The sequence below is a fragment of the Vollenhovia emeryi genome, unplaced genomic scaffold, assembly GCF_000949405.1.
Source record: "Vollenhovia emeryi isolate VEMERY1.0 unplaced genomic scaffold, V.emery_V1.0 DF939233.1, whole genome shotgun sequence".
Taxonomy (NCBI): Eukaryota; Metazoa; Arthropoda; class Insecta; order Hymenoptera; family Formicidae; genus Vollenhovia; species Vollenhovia emeryi.
Genome location: NW_011967133.1, coordinates 255,945 through 271,034, shown reverse-complemented (window position 1 = coordinate 271,034; position 15,090 = coordinate 255,945). Strand labels below are relative to the sequence as shown.

At 45.4% G+C, this 15,090-nt stretch overlaps 1 protein-coding gene across 8 annotated transcripts in view; it reads left to right on the top strand.

Annotated features, from left to right (window-relative positions):
- Window positions 1-15,090, top strand: part of LOC105560320 (AT-rich interactive domain-containing protein 3A) — a 146,630-nt gene that overhangs the window by 69,817 nt on the left and 61,723 nt on the right. For all 8 annotated transcript variants that reach the window (XR_001008811.1, XM_012009337.1, XM_012009336.1 and 5 more), the window contains 2 exons: window positions 1,445-1,627; window positions 2,392-2,817. Coding sequence is in view for 7 of the 8 variants with exons in the window: in XM_012009337.1 (XP_011864727.1) it covers window positions 1,445-1,627; window positions 2,392-2,817 (609 nt within the window). In the remaining variant the exon portion in view is untranslated. The remainder of the gene's footprint in view (window positions 1-1,444; window positions 1,628-2,391; window positions 2,818-15,090) is intronic.

Here is a 15,090-nt window from a genome sequence, read left to right as displayed (position 1 = left end):
ATATATGTATATATATATATATATATATAATCACCGTAAATTATTTTCGCGCCTTCTCCCCGACGGCGGCGATTCCAACGATATTTTTTTGCGTAAGTACTTGGCCTCCGGAACACACAACGATTTTCACGATTTATTATCGGAACAAGTCTTTGGATGTTGACATTCATTGATTTATCCGGAAGATATGGAATGAAAATTCAGGCAAGCTTTATAACAGATTGCCGCGAACTAAATCGAAATCTCAGAAACCAACTTGTTTCATATTTGATTAGGATCCTATTTTTTGCCGCGCATTCATTCCCGACCACCATCGTAGAAGGTCAATATTATCACACGTGCTGGGAACGCCGACAGAGAGACCGTTTGTCACTCCTTGCCCATCGGATGTCTTGTCCTTCGATCGCAGTTCCATTTAAGATTGGACCCCGACATCGGTACATTTACCGTTGAATCCACTTGCATCCTCGATAGGCATATATTTACTCAAGTCCGCCCTTTCCAAGTAAAAGAGCTGGCTTCTTCGCCATTTGAATATACTTGAAGCTTCGATGAATCTATTTACATCTTTTAGATAAAAGAAACACTCCCTAAAATAATGAATGGTGAATAGCCTCCCTCCTTTCGAATGTCACTTGTCTAAGTCACTCTCTATTTGTATAATGCTCCATTACGGATAAAATATATGCGATAGTTCACACACGTGTAAAAAATATGCAAAATTGTAGGTTGTACAGATTTTAATACTGGCGATTAGCTAAGGCATATATCATAAATGTGTTCCGTGAACTTATCTAGGAAGTAAAAATTACCGTGCATGGAAAATAAGTAGGTGTGTGCGAGTCGATGCTCGCCGTGTCCGAGAGTCGCGCGCAGGACATTTATCGAGAGGTTGAGTTAATTTCAGGCGAGGAAAAAATATGGAGCGTACATCTCCTTTTTTTTTTACGATGGCCGTTTCCGTTCCCGGTAATGTGACTTGTACATTTTTATGCCGGCTCCGGTGCAATGGGCACAGCCGTAAAACACTTATGACACCCGTAGCATAATAATGTTACTTGATAGCAGCTATCTCGGTGTATATAACTCATCGCATTCGCCATTTTCCTAATTAATGTTTAATGCCTCGCTATCTGCCCTCCTTGTTCACGATTAAACTTGCACGGTTGATATCACGTTATCAACAGATTCTACTATCAACGTTACTTTTTATTCCAACTGTCGTCGATTATTAGATGTTTCATGCGATTGTAAATTTGCACGACTGAAACAAGAATAGAGGGGAAGGAAGAATTGGTGCGATCACCAACGTATAAATATTAGGGAGGAACATTTATCGGTCAATTGTATAATACGACTTATCGTGTCTTTTCGCATGTAATATGAAGTGCAATTTTACTTGGAGCAGAATTCTAATTTTCGTGTTAATCTTTGATGATTTCAGTATCAAGACGAGAATGAGGAGTCGGATATGGATGATGAAGCGCAAGAGGACGAAGAGTTACTTGATCCAGCTCCAGTAACACTTACACTCGGCTCACAAGTCTTGGACGCAACTAGCATGTCTTCACTAGCGCATTTGAACAATTTCATGAACCATCCGTTACTCGCAAAGTACAGAATGGAGGTAAGTGAGACAAGTTTATTCGTTCTCTTTTGTCTTGCATGTTTAATCCATTGCTACCTGCTTCACGTTTCGTTTAAATTCGTAAGCTGTTGGCGCCAACCAGGAAAATACGCGCAGATTTCGAAAAGTAGTCTTATTGTCAAGAGGTTCCTATCGTTCGCCCTGTTGAGTTTCCGTGAAGATAAGCAGCCGCATAATTCGTCATAAAACTTGCTCGGCAGGCTCGAGCGTTCGTTGACCTACAAAAGTGCCAAGGTAGAATGACACGAATCGTGGAAAATCGTGAGATAGTCGTAACAGCGGACGTTGACAGTAATAAATGAGTTACCATCGTGTCACCGTCACAATAGATCCCTTTTTTCCTTACGCAACAGTCTAAACCGGATGACAGATCTGGTCGATTGCAAACGGTAGTCCGATAAGAGATCACAATAGTATTTGTCCGCGGCGAGAACATTGAGAGAATCTCTCGCGAAGTCAGAAAGTTTCAGCAGAGATAATTGACGCTTTATATTAATTGCATTTCTTATTCCAAGCAATAAATAATTAGAGTCGTGACATCTGCAAGTGTATTTCTCAAGCAAGAGTTATAATTTATCAGCTTCAACTTTTCAAAGTAATAGAATAAATCTTTGTTTTCGTATTAACGAACAAGGAATTGTGCTCCGATGCCATCAATTATTTGATAAGAATTGTTTCTATTATCGTTCGGTGTCTGCTTAATATAGTAATCAATTCGGTATTTTTCAATCGTCTTTTTATAGCGTGGCGAGGAATTGATGCAAGGTAGAGGTAGTGGTCTGGAAGCTATACAGGCTGCGATAAACAATAACATGAGCTTGTTCCAACCGCATATGTACATGCCACAAGTACCGCCACAGCCGTCACATCTGCCGCAGTCATCGGCAAATCAATTGCAAGTCGCGGGAGGAAATCTCGGGGCTCAATTGATTGACAATCAGGTGATGGCCTCCAGAACTGGTGCCATTGCGCAGCCCAACGAATCCTCGCCACCTCGCTGCAGAAATAACGGAGAATCGTCGCAAGGAAACTCCAAGAATAACGGAGAATCCCCGCAAGGTAGCTCGAGGAACAACGGAGAAGCTCGTGAGGGTGAAGCTCGTGCTGCGTCAGCGAACAATCAACATCCATCTGGTGCCAATTGGAGCTTCGAAGAACAATTCAGACAGGTGCGTCAGCCAAATATTAGCAAGTACGTACGCCTTCCTTAGCTTGACGGGAATGATAGTGCGCATCGTCGCGTTGTGGGCAACTAACACATTTAACGTACCGTCTTGATTGTCTCCAATTATTTTTCTCTCTCTTCTTCCTCCCAATTTAATCAAACTTACGTAACTAATAACGTATCACGCTCTCTCTCAATCATATGTCACGTACAATTATTGTAAAAGGGGAAAACTTGCTACTCTGTACACTTAATACTCTCTCCCGCTCTCGCTTAACGCTTTTGGTGGAACGCTAAAAGATTATTAGCTTGAAATTTTGAATCTCATCGATATGTCTGTCGCCTGGTTATTTCTCCAAGTTGGACGGCCTTAAAGAATAGGCGAAATGTCTGTCGCCTGGTTATTCCTCCAAGTTGGACGGTCTTATAGAATAGGCGAAATGTCTCGAAATAAATTATCCAAAGTAGGCGATGCGAATAATTGAACGATATCCGGGAGTAGCATCGGCGGCATGGCGCGATCGCGCGAAGCCAGGCTGAGTGTGCGTGGGCGTGAACCACTCGCGCGGTCACCTTTGTGGGACACTGGTTAGTGCCGCGAGGGACGTGTAATTACGGCGGAACTCTCCCCTTGCGAAAGCGCGGGGCGAGGAGACGGCGAACCGGGTGGAAAGAGAGGCGCTTTAATTAATGCAACGATGGAAGCTAATTATTATTTTTACACGGCCGGGGGATAATTACCGGCCGAGCGTCCCCGAACGGCGAGTTCGTAGACGGTGTCCCGCGGTAAGAACGAGAGACGATCGGCTCGACACCGCGAGAAAGGAAGGAAGGAAGGAAGGAATATTTTTTCGGTGCCGGAGTAACGCTATTCATAAGACACGTAGAAAGGAGGCTGCGCGTGAGCCGACCAGGGGGATGGGGGCGAAGTTATAGAATTAGCTGGACTCGCATCGCAGCCTTGTTAACGCTTTTTGCGGTGGCTCGTCGTACACTGCGCTCGCGCGGATGCATTTTTGCCACGTGGAGTATGAAATGGCGCGCCGATCCGGCCAGGTCGGCCCGGCCGCCCCGCTCGCCCGCGGTTTTCGGTTTTTGCGAAGAGGGTGTGGTATTGGATTACCATTTAAATTGTTGTTCGCGCGCGCGAGCCTGCAGAAACGCCGATATCCTTTCACAGTGACAAACCTGCTTTCAAGGATTCGCGTCGCAATGTTAAAAACGAATTCTACGCGACCGATTCGGCTACAAAATACAAGTCGGATAAATTCTATTACCACACTTGTAGTGATTTCTTGGGAAAACCATCAAGGCCGAATCAGACTAGCAATTGTCAATGCGAATTGGATTGGGACTGGCGAGTGGGCGATCTTCTCGCCAATGAGAGCGAAGCAACCAGCGATTCAATGGAATCTCATTGGCTAGGGGACGATCGTCAATCGCCAATTCCAATCCAATCCAATCCGAGTCGACAAGTGCTAGTCTGATGCGACCTTTAGGATTGGCTTTTGTTATCCTAAGCGAAAAGCTCTTTTACTTAATGGGGTATCGGTCTAATTGCACGTAATCGATTAAAGCGCACAACAAGCGGACGAATACGGATAAATGGCATGCGAAAGACGGACGGGCAGGGAAACGAGAAACAACGTGCGCGGGGAATGGAAATAGAAGTCTCCACCTACTTGGCGAACGGCGCCCGCATCTCAGGGATCGCATCCATCATTCCGGCGAGGGCGTACAAGCTGCTCTTTAATCTTTCTTCTTCGGCGTGATGGTGGTTTCGTCTGCTTTACTCTTCCTTCGCGTTTTTTTTCCCCGAGGTGTCGGTAATCGTTCGCGTACCGCACTCTCGCGTTTCTTTTCTTCTTCGCGAATTTCTCGAAGCTCTCGCCGCGTTCTGCTGCGTGCCTCGGGTCGAGCGGCTTTGCGCTTTCATCCAAGAACGAATCGCGCGACGCACCCGCGCGGTTGTCTCTTCCCAGCGAGATTCGAAGGAGATCTAAAGATGTTTTTAGAAGCAGACTAACTCGGCTAACTCGGGAAAATAAAAGCGCCCGAGCTCCGGACAGGTTTATAGTCAGTTGGTTATTGTCTTGAAATAGGGTAAGCAGAGGCGGGACGGGGCCGACTACTCCGGAGTACGTCGCGCGTACCCTCCGACGTATTGGGGGGCCAGGGGCTTGTTTCACAATCAGTAAAACAAGGATCGCACCTATATGCACAAAGTAGTCCACCGACGGTGATACTCAACACGAACAACAATGCACCCATACGAGAACCTCCTTCCCCTCCGTCTCACTCCTCGCGTCCCCCTTCGCTCGCATGCACCCACACACGCTCGTCCTACCACGTGCAACAACGTTCGCTGACCGTGCACTCGAGCTACCACGGCAGTATAATACTGTAGGACTATACTTTGCAGCCATTGTGAAATAACTCGTAAACCTCGCAAATTGCTAGCTATTTCGCTCTTATACACGCGTGTACACCTTTTACGCCGTATTCCGTCTCTGTGTATACTGCGTGTTCGACCGTAGATCGAGAAGGTTGACTGCTCTTCTATGAGCGTGTACATTCGCGAGCGTGAACCGAGGTGCGTGTGCGGGACACTCGTACACGCCCGAAGACGCGCTGCGTAAACCGACCACAAATTCGTCCACATTCCATTTTTCATTTTATGAAAGCTTTCCTTGATAAACGGGTCCAATCGTAAAATCATTTGAAGAGAAGTAGCGTAGCTTAGTTCGCCATTTGTCTGAGAAGTCAAAATTTTTACTTTTCAAATTAATTTTTTACCTGAATTTCACTCAAGTAGACAAAATCTATATTCGACAGTCGATTATCAAAATGTTTAACACGTTGATGGCCGTCGTGGTCATTCCCTGACTTCAGTGGTGCACCCAACCGCATCGAAATAATACAATCGCAGAATAATACACGATAAATAGTGAAAGAGTTTCCCTTTTCTACCTTGACTCTTACGTGACCAAGTTAATTTTTTGCTTTTTAGATTTCGTTGAGGTTTTTTTTCCCCCCGGTGAGTGCATGCTAAATCATCGAGTCTTTTTAAGTGTTGTAAGTGGGACTTGTGTATGTCGCGAGAGAGTTAACTTGGAAAAGAGATACAACCCAGCCCAGTTACCAGAATCACCCTGTGGTGAGCATACAAAATTAGGACAATTTGAACATGCCGCGACGAGACGACTGACGATGACGAGCGCGCACGCGCACTGGATTGCCCTCGAGTTATCATTGTGATTATGCAAATGCATTATCATTATGCAAATGCGGCGGGGCACCTAAAACTCAGAATGCGATCCGTCGTCGTCGCTGCTGTCGTGGTCGGCGCGCTTAACGTGGGACGTGTATACGGCCCTTAGTAATTTCGACAAACAACGCCGTTTTTGCCTGAGCTTGCAAATCTCCGCGTTTCCATCCTCGCGAATCGTCGGAGGGATAGGAAGGAGGGTTGCGCAAAGCTTCTTTTCACCATCTCCCCGGACTTGTGCCGCATCGCGACCCAGTCGCTTTTCCGTTGCATATACATGTTGCACCGTTCTGTGAAAATAACATGGCATTTGGACCTTTTGTAACTTATTTAAACAGCGATTGTTCTTCGCGCGGCTCTTTATGAGATGTCCAGATACAGGCGAGGCTGAATAACAAATATTTCTATATGCATCCATTTAACGCGGACAACGGCTAATTACGCTTTTGTAGTTTAGCAACAGTCACATTAACGTTAGCTAAGAATTTTGTATCTTTAACTGTGTTTATTACTCGTTACATGTAAGATAAGACGACTCGGCACAATCGATTCTGTTCTCAATATTTTGGAACTTGCGGTGTGCCACGTTGTGTTGCAACATTACTATTACACCGCGAACCATTGGGGGAAAGCGGCGGGCGATGTCCGCGCACTCTTACTTTTCCCGAAATATACTGTAGAAGCATTCACACATTTGCACACATATTTTTATATTTCGTGCATATATAATTGCTTGCGCGGCTTATATTAGCTTGCAAAACGCAGTAAAAAACGAGTCGTTATCACCTCCACGTGCGGTATGTCGAGATAATATGCCATGCACTTTATCAACATCGATAATTAATCTGCACTCTAATGTTGGAAGGTAATTAAAATTATATCGCATATAAATGCGCAACTGCGCTATTTACTTTGTTGTCCGATAACGGAATGAGGACGCGAAATATCTTGCCACATTATCACACAAATGCCAGGCAACAGGCAATAGGAATAGGGAATGGAATTTTTGACACGTTCGATTCGTCGGAAATTTCCTTCCAGCCAATCCAACGCGGCAGAAATTTTATTTCCCCTTCCTGTCGCCTGTTGCCTGGCATTGTGTGATAGACTTTACATGGGACATCGCTTTATTTCGCATTATCGTCATACAAAATAATTATATTGATAAATTATATAACTCTGATGTTGGTTTTGCGTTCAGTTTGAAATAATGCCAAATATCTCTTTTCTATATTTTATGTTGCACTGTAGCCGGTCGTTTTTATTCCTGCTTATCGATCAATTAACCGAGTTACGCATGCGAAAGCGCAATTACCGCACGGTGCAACGAGATTATTATTGAGCATTGCATACGAGTGATGCGTATGTTCGTTTGAACGGTTCCATTGTCACACCCCTTCGTTTCTGGAATAAAGAAGGAAGGGTACTCGAGTGTTCCCCTTAAATGACGTAATTAAAAAAAAAAAAGAAAGGAAAATTAAATCCCACAATGCGGCAACCTCCTCCACGTACGGTTGTCACGGCGGCGTTGGATTTGTCGTCGCTGGTCTCCGTATAATTCGCGGCGCACGCGGTATCAAGAGACACGCGGTATTAACGTGATGTACAGCGTAAATCTGTTAACCACGTCCCGTCTAAGCGCGCGACACGATTTTAACATTGCGGGCAAAAAAGGAAGGAATAAAAGAGCAGCACACCGACGATAGAGCCAGACTCAGACGGAAGCCAGATGAAAATAGCCACGTTGCATTCGAGAACCTTACCGAGCTAATTTACTTAGTCCGTGCAACACCTGCATCACTTATCCGTAAGCGGCCTGGCGGCGCTAGTTCTTCTTTCTCTCTCTCTCTCTCTTTTTTTTTAAACGATATATTGACCCGCGGATTCTTCGTGTTTACTCAATAATTGGATGAGGCTGTAAATATGGCTATTAAGCTACCTACGCTTTCCGCGCGCTCGTTATAAGCAGCCAATTGCGAGGCGGCCGTTCGTCTTCTTCTCCCTCCGCGGTCAGCGCGCCTGAGACCGCTGCGGATCGCTCGGTCTTTCGCCTCTGGAATATAGCCTAGTTCGACACGATCATATTTTTCTTCGAGTCGACTTGCCGAGGCAAGTCGGTAAAACACTGGGAATAACGCGGCTTCACCTCCGGAGCGAGGCGGCGTTCTTCGTTCACGCTTCTGTAGTCCAGAAGCGAGATGGAAGGCGTCAATTTCTAAAGGATGCCATTACAGACTTGGAAATTGTATCCAAGAGATGCTACTGCCTTTTGGTGTATCTTGATGACACTAATAAAATAAGAGGAATCAAATAAGAAATTAATTGTCTTTGAAGAGCGAGCACATCTCGTACGAGAGATCTACTGCTCCAAGTAACGCGACGTTGTTTTCTTTTTCTTTCTTTAGATAAATTGACGCAGAAATTAGCTCGAAATTAGCAGTTTTCCCTTCCACCAGATAATCATCTTGGCCGATCTTTACAATGCACAGTTAGCAGGTAAAACGGCCGAGCAACGTGAGCAACGGCTGTTCGTAATTCTCCGTAATTTCGTTACGATTATTATCGCGAGGCACGCTCTAGACACCGCGACACTTTGACAGCAGCTGGTTAAAGGGTTCGTTACGCCGCGTGCTGATTCGCAGAAACGAGATTTTCAACAACAGGATGTGACATATCGTTGATCAACTTGACAGTGCCTTTCCTCCCGGCACCGGTATTGCGCTTTTTTTTTTTATCATTTCCTGTCTCGTTTTCTCGCGTTATAAACGTAGGGTCGCTACAATGAACTCGAATACCATCATGAAAAGATACGATCGATTTTCCAAGTGGATAATTTAATAATATTACTTATAATATGTTTCCCCTCCGTTTGGTTGAACAAGCCACGAGAGAGCTACAATGTTTTTTTCGATTCACGCGGGAATAACGATCGCAATAACCGGTGAGCCCTCTTATCGCGTGGCTCCCCAATTCTTCAGTGTACACCATAAGACATGTGTGCAACATCTTCTTCCGCTTCTTCCGTTCGGCTGCGGTGCCGCGTATGTAAACACAGATATACCGTCGACTTTCTTCGGCCGTCTTCTTTATTCCCTTTGCCTTGTTGTTCTTCGCCTCGGTATTGGATATTTTTTCCCACCCTCTTTTCCGTTCTAATGGGAAAGACATTAAATGCAAATGCAGGCTCTCTAATGTCGAATAATCCTTACGGTACACGTTACATTGTAACGATAAGGCAATGCGAACGTGTGTCGGCGTGGGAGGGATGCGTGTTGGAATTCGGGGATGTCTCCATCGTGCGGGCAGACTTGAATCTTCTCGGCGACGGAGAGTTATATTTTGACCCCGGTTAGCATACCAAAGATGCATCATATTATACGGCTCGCGCTCGCTATTATAATGAATATCTCCACAAGCGACGTATAAGCATATATGTAAAGCACGCGCGTTTCATGGGGTGTCACGCTGTCACAGGCGATTGCGCGCGTGTACGTCGCGTTGGAATCGCATCGATATACGGCGGTCACGCACACCGACGCGCCCGCGCATCACGGCTCGCTCTGAGAAAGAGAGAGGGACAGAGAGAAGGACGAGTCGCAGAGATATCATTTGAATTTCAATGAATCATGTGGGTGCAAGTGTCGTTCGTATTCATTCAGTCTACATTCGCGCGTCTATACACACCGACACAGAGCCGGTGCGCGCGCGCGCGCGCACGCGTAACGACGAGAACACGCGTCCTTCTTCTCCGGTGTAAAATATTGTCTTCTTTTAGTCCTCATCGTCTCCACCTCGTTTGTCCCCGTGTAGAGAGAGAGGAGACAAATGTCGGAATCTTCCTCTCTTTCCCCTTTTACTCTCCTACCTTACCTTTCTTTATCCGAGCATATTCACGCGCGTGTATTTGTCGGCGAGCGACACAAAAGTGCCCCACAATTGTACCAGCCTCCACAAAAGGAGATTATCTCCGATCGTTTTTACAGAGACGGCTTTTCCGCTTCGCACGCATCGAGTATCAAAGCCGCGATGCAAGTCTCGCTGGATGACCCCCTTTCCTCATCCATTCTAATGCCTCTCGTAGTGGCCGTATCAAATTAGCCACGATTTTTCTTTCCGCCGGTTACGAATGACCGTGGATTTGTTTCTTCGGGACGCTGCATGCATTTACGTTGCGCGACGTTGTGCCACGTGAAACGATGCTTTTTTTTACTCGAAAATTTTACGTCAAGTTGGCGACGTCGTGGGTGTTCGTTGAAGCTACGATTTGTCTATCCTGTTACTGCTTGGGATAGGCGATTGGACGAACGTTTAATTTAAATATAGGTAGGATTCACTTGAGAGATGTGTGCTGCATCTCAATGGATTTCTTTCAACTATTTTCCAGAACTTTGTGCTTAGGCGTAAATTGAAAAATAACGCAAATCCACACATGGTAACTCACATTTACTACTTTATCTGATACTTTAAGTATTTATTATATATTTCATACTGTTGGCACAATTAAAAGTTAACATATAATTTCTACGTTTTCATATTATATTTTCTCATAGAGAGAGTAGAGAGAGAGGGGGGGGAGGGGGGTAGAAAAAGAGAGAGGGAAAGAGATGTGATGTTTGTGTTTCGCGCACTATCTGTCCGAATCTTGCGATGACAAAGAATACACTGAAAAAAGGTTTAATTATGTTAAAACAAACAAATATTTATTTAAATATAATTTTTATATTTAAAGAAATTTATTTAATTTTTTTCTGAATTTTAAAACCTTTTCTCGAATCTCCAAATATTTCTTTCTAAATTCAAAGAAATATATTTTCTTGCATAATAATGCATAATTACCCTTTTTTTTATTTGGGTAAATTTCTTTTCAGTGTACTCACCCGAAAAGGAAGGCGCACGTTCCACCGATGACCCGCGATTTTTTAAAACGTAAAAAAACGGTAGGGGGTTCGTAAATACTTATAGACAACCATTACGAGTGGGACGCGTCTTCGTTGAATGGCCCGATGTAGCATAAATGTCGTGCGGCCAACGAAAGCGCGAGCGACCCTTGTCCTTTTCGCGCCTATCTTCGCGAAAATTATATATAATGTTAAGAGGCGCGTGCGAAAGTTTGGGCAGCTGCCGAAAAGTGACGGTTGCACCAAGCGCAATAACGGTGTGGCCCCGGCACTTGCACGCACTTGCCCTCATTGCATCGGTACCGCGTGACATTCGCGGTTGTACCGTTTGCGTATCGATGACATTACCTGCATGTGCATGTTGGCGTCTCGTGTAGCCGTTTCGCTTCCACTCATTCGTGAACTTGGCGCGTCGGACTTTTGTGTCGCGCACGGATTGCCCGGTGAAATGGCATCTGCCGCTTTGTGAGTTCATTTATCACTGCGTACAAACGCGGAAACGCGCGTGCCATGGCCCTTCGCCGGTCTCGTGCACGAAGGGTGGAAATTATTTGTATTATCGAAAAGATTGCCGGCAGGAGTATCGGTCGCGCGAGAAAAGCCGATCGAGGACACGATAACTTGTTAATTACAGAGGGACCGTGGTCGCAATATTTCCGGTATTGTAGAAACTATCGTTGTGCAGTTATTTCGCGTATGAGAACGCAGGTGCTGGCGTGAATGCGTACAGAGACGTTAAGAAAATATCAGATGACAGAAAAATTGGCGTCACTGCCCGTGTCCACGTTCTAGTTTCGATAAATGTCTTTTATGGAATAGCTGCAAGTTGATTGGCTACACATTTCTCGTATATCGGCATCGTGGGCCTACAGGCCTAAAGGATCGGCGTATGATCCCTATTTTTCGCGCGATCAGATAGCAGCTTGAGACTGTAATGACGCAAAAACGGAGTAAAGGGAGCGTTTTATCCTCGCTCCTCCTGTTTTTATGCTAAAAATAGTGACACCGTGCCGCGCAACAATACAGCGCGCGTTGCGCGGATGCATCTGGACCGCAGCAGCCCTTCGTCACCGACTTCTCCTAAAATTATCTCAAATGCGGCATCCTATTTTACTAGTTTCGACGCCTCGAGTGGGAGTCGCGTGCCATTAGTCGGTCTCCCTTTCTCTCTATTCATCTTACACGTAATACCCCAACTTTCCTATCTTTCCGTTTGAGTCCAACGTCCCCGAAACGAAGTTATACCCCTCGCAGCTGCGAGCAGTCGGCTCGTAATTCTCCGTTACGAAAGGACAAGGGGTTTAAAGCGCACTTTTACGCCTACGGGATGTCACACAACCTCAACAATCATGTTAACGACTCGGCGACTTGAGATGAAATTGTATTGTTTACTTGCGCGGGCAAGTATCGGAAGCGCGAAAGCCGTGTTTAAGGCCAAAAGTGATTTTAGAATTAGCGAGAAGATGAGCGCGCGTTTCTCGGCCCGTTTGACGCGTACGATGCGTTATACGCACCCCTCCAGCAACGTCGGCAGTTTCATTTAGAGTCTAGACATCTCCCCGGGGTCGGCTTCCCGGTATCTCTGATATTTATAATCGCGAAACCTCGTCCCCGCATTAAAAGGCCCGATTCTCGGATTAGCGGAAGCTAGCGCGGTCTTAGATCTCGCACGGGAGACGACCGACACGTGTCGTGTCAAAAGCCAGTCTCTGCCTCCCCCCCGTTCCTTTCCCTATCGTCGTCCCTCCATCAGTGAACCACTCTCTCGATGTCCGCTTCCCATTTTCCATTCTCCGTTTTCAAACGTTCCTTAAATATACACGTCGCTCGTATCCCCGGAGCGTCTTAATTTCCCACATCATTCGATGCACCGCGACATTTGCGACACGCCTACCATATGGAAAGATAGGTTACTTTGAGCGAGAATTTTGTAACGTCGGCGACTTCTATTGAATTCACGCCGATTGCCACGTAATCACTCACTCGGTGCTTTATTTAGAGGTATATTAATATTTATTTGTGGCGCGTCGTGTGCGCTAACAAGCCGCAGATCCGAGTTCAAACCCCACCAAGGTTTCATTCGGTCGCCCACTTCTCGGGAGGAAGTGGCGACTCTAGGGGAGAGAGCGGCAGCGTCTCGTTTGATTAGGTCAGTTTCCCTTACGGAGCGGCTTCAGTGGCAATGAAGTACTAAATCCCCTCTAAAAAAAAGAGAGAAAGACTGACGTGGGTTGATTGTCCATGGGTACTTATGTAACGAGTCTTTTCCAAATTCGCCGATGAGAAATAATGAATCAACGTTGAAGTTTCAGTCAAAATAATTTACGATGTAATCCCTAATTGCCGTAGCACGTCGCCACACGTCTCGCTAGTATGCCGCTGTCTGTTCTCAGTCTAATTAAATCATAGCGTCAGAGAGATCACATCGCGTCGTGCTACATAGTGTTGCGCGGTCTGGACTAGAGGTGATTTCTCTCTTTCTTTTCTCTCTCTCTCTCTCTCTCTCTCTCTCTCTCTCTCTCTCGCGCGCTCGTGCGAATCTTTCAGATTGGCGAGACGTACTGCGGACGTGTGCATCGTCGTGCGGTTGCACGCGTGGTCGAATAATGCGACCGGGCGTCTCTGAAATAGCGCAATTAAGCAAATGACGCGTCCCACACGTGCCTGCGCTCTTTACCCCCCTATCCCTCCGCTTCTCCTTCGTATACTTTATCGTTTCGCCAAGATACGTCGCGTTATTAAGCAAAAAAGTAGAAAAAACAAATTGCCAACGTTAAAACGTACTTAAAAAAAATTGACCGATCCAATTCGCGCCAGCACCTGCGTTCTCGTACGCGAAATAACTGCATAACGATAGTATTTTATAATACAATACCGGAAATATTGCGACCACTGTCCCTGTGTAATTAAGAAGTTATCGTGTCCTCGATCGGCTTTTCCGTTTACCATATCGAACGTCGCATCGTTCCCGCGCGACAGATATTCTGCCGACAATCTTTTCGATAATTTTAATAATTTCCATCTTTCGTGCACCGGCGAAGGGCCACGCGTTTCCGCGTCCGTACGCATTGATAAATAAACTTACAAAGCGGCAGATGCATTTCGCCGGGCAATCCGTGCGCGACGAAAAAGTCGGACGCACGAATTCACGAATGAACGTAAGCGAAACAGCCACACGAGACCCAACATGCATGTCTCGAGCAAACGTTGATCTCTAATAAAATTCGCGGTGACAATTAAAACTTATTTATTAACTACACGTTACGCTTCTAATCGCGACGAACATTGCGACAATTCGGTAACGAAATGATAGCCAGGTATGAAGTGATGCCCGCACAATTTGGTGCGAAACTTGCGTCTTCCACTCAGGACTATTGGCACCGTACATAGGAAACCCAAAGCGATTAGGGCTGTGCCGCACGGACCGACTTTCCACCGTGAAAGGTGAGTCGACCAGTTTCACCAATCACAATAGGGCGTTCCCGAGAGCGACTATAGATACAAAATCTGTATCTATAGTCGCCTGAAAAATACAATAGTTTTGCTTACGGGTCCATACGACTTTTCGTGTATCTTGGCCTTTAGGGTGGGTCTATTTTAGACTAGAGCGTATTCGTAGTCGATTCTTATTTCAAAATCATCTTAAGTGCTGCCTTAAGAAGCTACTACGGCACTGTGATTGGTTAAACACATTAAGATATTTAAGATGATCTTAAATGTAAGAACGGACTATGAATACCGGCCTGAAGACCCGAACACACTAAGAAACTTAAGCAGTAAGGCCCAGTATGACAGCGGCTAGTTAGCTTAACTAGTTGTTAAGTAGCGATGCCAACCACTGATACAAAGTTGTGTTTATAAATACATATATATAACCTTGTAGATAGCTTGCCGAAGTTTGCGTCAGTGGTTGTCATCACTATTTAACAACAAGTTAAGGGGATGCTGGAGTGATTCTGCACTTTTGCACCTTTCTAACCTAAAAACTGTCAGTTCACGGAAACATTTGTGTAATATACAAATTAAATGGCTTACGTGTACAGATCGAAAGCAGCTTGCTATTCCGGCCAAATGAAAGAACAATATGGCATCACTGAAACTAAGTTTGTAA